This window comes from Nymphalis io, chromosome Z, assembly GCF_905147045.1.
Source record: "Nymphalis io chromosome Z, ilAglIoxx1.1, whole genome shotgun sequence".
Taxonomy (NCBI): Eukaryota; Metazoa; Arthropoda; class Insecta; order Lepidoptera; family Nymphalidae; genus Nymphalis; species Nymphalis io.
In genome coordinates this window covers 7,983,687-7,989,686 of record NC_065918.1, presented here as the reverse complement: position 1 = coordinate 7,989,686, position 6,000 = coordinate 7,983,687, and the positions used below count along the sequence as shown (strand labels likewise).

The 6,000-nt window shown below is 31.9% G+C and overlaps 1 protein-coding gene across 3 annotated transcripts in view; it reads right to left on the bottom strand.

Moving 5' to 3' along the window:
- Positions 1-210: 210 nt before the first annotated feature.
- Positions 211-6,000, bottom strand: part of LOC126780735 (uncharacterized) — a 45,960-nt gene continuing 40,170 nt past the window's right edge. For all 3 annotated transcript variants that reach the window (XM_050505404.1, XM_050505405.1, XM_050505406.1), the window contains exons 4-9: positions 5,804-5,911; positions 4,288-4,389; positions 3,725-3,857; positions 2,834-3,068; positions 1,733-1,926; positions 211-1,047 (exon numbers count right to left, since the gene is read on the bottom strand). In XM_050505404.1, coding sequence (XP_050361361.1) covers positions 932-1,047; positions 1,733-1,926; positions 2,834-3,068; positions 3,725-3,857; positions 4,288-4,389; positions 5,804-5,911 — 888 coding nt within the window. In that variant the 3' untranslated portion in view covers positions 211-931. The remainder of the gene's footprint in view (positions 1,048-1,732; positions 1,927-2,833; positions 3,069-3,724; positions 3,858-4,287; positions 4,390-5,803; positions 5,912-6,000) is intronic.

Sequence of the window (6,000 nt, the reverse complement as noted above, 5' to 3'; positions counted from 1 at the left end):
GTAGGTAATTAGTTAGCAGCGTTGTGGAATAAGCTCCAAATCTTTTTCTCAAAAAAGGAGAAGAGGTCTTAGCCCATCAGTGGGACATTCACAGATTGTTACTGTAGCATATTTTGGCGTTTTGATCCCGTTTAACTGGATTATACATTATGAGGCGGGCGAAGCCACGGGACAAGCCCTAGTTTCGAATGAATAAAATAAAAAACTGTATTTTCAATTGAAATCTTTATTTTCAAAATCATTATTCACCAACACACTTTAACGCTTTTGCTATAAATATTCTAATCTCTACATAACATTATGGTAACACCACAATTATAGATTTAATTCCTTGTTTAAATACTGTGACCTTAAGATTGGTCACTAACCTACAAAATTATCGTTGAATTGTTGCTATTCATTCTCTAATATGTTTCGTAATAAGTGGGAAGTAAAATAATTGCCTAATCTACGTATAGGCTATTAATAGTGAACCTACACAACAGTCAAAAGACAAATAGCTTTAGCAAATATTGTCTTTTGTGGACTGAATAACAAACTCTTATTTATACCAAATACATTTAACAACAATAATAGTAGTAGCAGGTAAATGCCGATGTTATGTAACACGGATAATTAGCATTTTAGTATTACAATATATTATACCTACTGTATAATAATTGCCTAGCTATAGGTTACTGAAACGTGATTTTTATCTTTGGCGGTCGTGACCATTGTATGAGATTTTAAAACACTATTTAAAACAATCGTGAAAATACAAATGGAAATACCAAGTTAGCTATAACCACACCAAGTAGCAAATCTACAACTTCTTAATGATATATATGTATATATATATGTAGGTAGATATTACACATATTTATTTTTATAGCTCATGTATAAATCAAGTTACATGAGATTTAATTTAAGTCGCTGTTTATTCGGTTAGTTCTCATTGATCTGATTTATCTAACATTGAGAATCTTATAGGTAAAATGGCTACTGGCTCTGATATATTCGGCTTGTTGATGAAGATACTCCATGTCATTTTGTCTAAATCGAAAATACCTGAAAATAGTAAACAGTATTAGTACATTAACGATTTGGTAAATAAATACTATTACAATCTTAAAGTATTACATTTTAAATATTAGTACTTGGATGAACGGGTTTCATAGGGCTTTAATGAGAATATATTATATATATTTTTTGTGAGAAATTGGGTTTTTTAAAAAGATAAGAGAAGTAAACTTATAAAGCCAAAACTTATCGAAATGCTACATTTTATACGAAATATACGAGATAATAATATAAGTTACATATACAAGGATAATTTATGTAATATTATAAGATATTTAAATTTACGAATACACATTTTCTTACGATTAATAGGCAGCACAATGTATCTTTAAAAGCGTTTGGCTTGTACAAATATTTTCATTGGTAATACTTTTAAATATAATTCTCGTGTACGTGTTTATGCCACTGAACGCCCAAACGGATGGACTGATTTTAATTTTTTTTTGTATGTGTTTGATTCCCTGGGAGGTTTAGATTGAACCTGGTTGATGGCGTTGCGGTCGGGTTCCATGATTTAAGTTTTAACAAAAAAATAAAAAAAATATATCTCTTATTTCACCCGTACCAAGTCGGTACGGGAAGGTTAACTACCTTCCCGTACCGGCTTGGTTCGACGTATTATACATTGTTTATATAGCATGACACCGAGACAAAAAATATTATATAATCATACCCGCTGCGATAGTCTTGATAATTGAATCCTTCTTTTCCTGGAAAACTTGGAACTCAATGCCGGTGGTGTCTGATAGAATATCTTTGATATCTTTCTGGTTGTTTGGGGGCGCGTGAGTATGTATGATCTTCAAGCGAAATGTGCTACTATCTATTATTGGCCCAATAACTTCTTTTACAGGTATACGTTGATATCTATAACAGCATAAATGATTATATTACTTCTTTTTTGGATACAAAACAATGTAGGATGCACAAAATACATCCAATCGCAATTTGTAAATAGTTCCTTACAAGTTATTTCTCTCAGAACCAATCACTACTTGCATAAAATGAACAGAACAAGTATTAACAATTATGATTTAAAAACAAAAAAGACAAATTAAGATACAATCACAGACTACACTTTTATGACTTCGAAACCTATAATATATTTTTACGTATGTTACTAAATACATCAGTGTCTGATATTTTTCAAACCTTATTGTACCTATATCATTAAAATTTTATTTCGTAAAGAAAAGATGACTAAGATTAGTTCTGAAAAGTTTTGTATAAAATTGAGTATAATTATTAAATTTCTTGGTAATTTTAAATGAACATTTATTGTGGAAAATCTAATCCCGAAATTATAATTTTGTACAGAAACGCGTAATCCAGTTATTTTTTTAAATAAAGAAAGTAATAATTAATAATAATATCAATTTACCCATTTAATGTAACGCTTACGAGGCTGTCTGCTTATGTAATATTTACCAATACAGATTATACCGTCATAGTATGTATATGTTATGCTTATGAATTATAAATTTATTATTAATTTTATGTTCCTAATCATTTTTTCAAATTGTAATTACTTTCAATGGTAGCTATATTTGCCCCATTACATTCTTTGTAATAAATAACACGCGTCAACAACACGCGTAACAATGTCGCATACATGTAGTAGCAGCCGCACACAGTAGTCATTCGTTATTCATTATATAGATACGTATCTACATGGCATGTCAAAGATCATCATTCCAGTTACGATAAAATAGTGTGACATAATTCATTCATTATTTATAAACAATTTAAGTATTTCTTTATTAAGAATACTTACATATTAGTGTGCACCAAGGGTTCATCGCGATACTTATGAATGTTTAAAAGTGATCTATCGCCCTTAAGATCGGGTGCCACTTCAGCGTTGTATATTTGTTTTTCACCGGCCTTATTTGTCCAAATCATGTTCATAGAGAAACCATTTCCAATCCCCAATCCTTCATCACGTAGAATTCTTTCCGCATCGTTATAGCTCTTTGACGCTAAAAGAGCTCGCGTGATGAAAGTCCGTGCTGGAATTGAATTCGTCCATAACAATTTGTATTTTTTAAATATACATATTAATGATATGCAAGAAGGTTATCTTTAAGTAGCATATTATAGGATTCAGGGTTGGAGTGAGTCTGTTTATTTTTTAATCACTTAAAACGAAGTACGTAGGTATTTATTGAATGCATAGTAAATTTTACATAACGATAGAATATAATACCTATCTAGTTACTTGAACTATTTATTACATCATAATTGGACTACATTATATTGTAGCATTGATGTCACGATATGTGTAGGATAACCAAAACTAGTAACAATACTTGAAATAAAAATATTTTTATATATCGATGCCGTTGCTGCTGTCTTATACACTCTGACCTTTGAGCTGATCATCTGCTTATACATAATTTCTTAGCTAGTCATAATTTTCCATATGTCTTCATCACGCGCTCAGTAGGAAGGAAACCTTGATATTCTGACCCATGTTTATCAAACATTACTTGGTGGGTGCGGGTTGCCGCACTAGAGCAGGATGATAAAATAAACCTCATAACTTAGAGAAAGTCTTTATTAATTAGTTGACAATTTAAAGCCTGTTATTTTACTTTACTTCTTGAATAAAATGCAGTTTTAATCACCTATTACAAAATACAACAAGTTAAAGCAGAATACTTACGAGTGTTTCCAGGCTTCAGCACTAAAGGACTAAGTGTATTTATGGAAAACACCAAACCATTTTCATTGTAACCCATTGTGTAACCAGGTAAATGACCCGCATAGCAAAGCGAGCTGAACCTTTCTTCAATAGCCTAAGAAAACATATTTTCATTAGTCATTAGTGAGAAATTGTAACTTAGTTATAAAGCTCAGTAGTCCGTTACTTTCTTATGAAAAATCGTCAATATTAAATATATTAAATCGTTTCTTTTTGGTTATGGAGGCATTTTAAGTATTGAATAAATTTTTTCCGTTTTACTAAAATGTGTTTGTGTGTGTGTTGATTGAGATGTTTCTAATTTTTCTATATTATAGTATATATTTTTAGTTTTTTGCTTATTATGTAATGTACAGTACAAAATATTCTAGCAAATTTATTTTGAAGCGTATGTACATTTTAATGTTGAATACATTAATTTTGATTCCGCATGAAAAACGCAATGTATAAAATTAAAATTTTCGACGCTCTGTTTACATATTTTTTAGCAACTCAGAAATAGTAATAAATAAACAATGTCTTACTCCAAGTTCTCTATCCTCTTGAGTGGGGATGATGTGTGCAGACATGATATAGAAGTGATTTAAAGTTTCACTGAATGCATCTTCGGTGTGTCCTAGTACTGCCTGAAAAATATAATACAATTGAGTAACTAAATAACTAAATAGCATTACAGTTTAGTAGAAATCACAATAAAAGTATATATGAAAATTCGGGTTTTTAATAAAACAAATAAAAGCTAAAAACATAATTATTATTACTAATTTTATAACCGTTCTAATAAACATTACAGTTTTATTTCCTCAATCCAACTGAGGGCCTAGGAACGAAACTAATGACCGAATAAAAACAAACGCATAAAACATAACCATATAGGATTTGTATATATTATTATATGAAGCATCATCGACTTTTACTCGGTTAATTCATCCACGAGTTGTTTGTCGTAATTATTATGCGTTAATTTGGTTGGCAACAATTAGGTAATGTTACGCTTGAAATATAACGCTAATTGACTCTCGCATGTGGCATTCAAATTTGTAAAATCAATTAGGAGTACTGAAATAGAACATAGCTGTTTATGTCGGAAACGAACTATTTTTAGATTCTGCATATTTTAAGCGCAGTATATACTGGTTAAATAAAAATAACTAAATGTATTTGAAAGTAATAACTTGAATATAATGTCCTTCTCAGCGAATTTCGACCAAAACAGCATTTATTAAAGACTACCTCACTGGGCAGGAAATATCTTCATAACTGCACTATGTACACAATCTACGAGTATGTATATAATGAATGCCTCGTTAGGTGTAGTGGCTAGATATAAAGCCGCAGATCCCGTGGTCCTGGGCTCAACCCCATGTCGGGCTAACAAAAAGTTATTGACTTTTTCTGTCAGTAATTCTCAAGTTTGTATCTGCCCGGAGTCTCGAAGTTGGAAGTGTGTACACTCCCCTGCCATGGAAAGCACTTAAAAATGTTTCCTGCGCGTGAAATCTTTCCGGTCCTATCGGTTTATGTGAGTGAGTGAATAGATAATGCACCTGTGTTTGCACAAACACTTTTTTACTACATACGTCTTGCGCAGTTGGCTAATCTCTCTTAAGATTGGCCGCCGTGGCCGAAATCGGCCAGGAGGACTTCATCTGGGGGCACGGCAGTGCATCTGCCAAGACGAGTGTATATATCTGTTGTACTCAGGACCCTCATTGTTTAAATCCGATGGGACGGCAACCCGACCCGACCGAATAGAGATCAAGCGTAGTACCGAAATGTGTTCGCCTATACATATTTAGCCTAAGTATAGTGAAGGCATTGAAAGAAGCGTTTAGTATTATCATTAATTATATCATGAATGATTCTATCGAACTATAAAAGTTGAAGAGCATGCTAATATGCATCTTCTAAATGGAAATAATAAAATTACATGTCCATAGAAGATAGAGCCTAGCCTGGTATTATTATACGATTAATAACTATTCATAAATATACCTAATAGTAAAAATATCTTCGTATAAATTATAGCACAATACTAACGCTATTAGGAGTTTTAATGGCCAAAGAGCTGCAGCCCCCTGTGTCGTTACGAGGTAGGTGGTTGTCGTTGATTGTTCCGATTATGTCATCCATTTGCAATAAGAAGAGCTAAAAATAAATAAAAGGCGTTAGTTTTTGGTTCGAATACTGGTCTATATAAGTACGGTTTCATACCATTCGAATCCAATCTTTTTCTA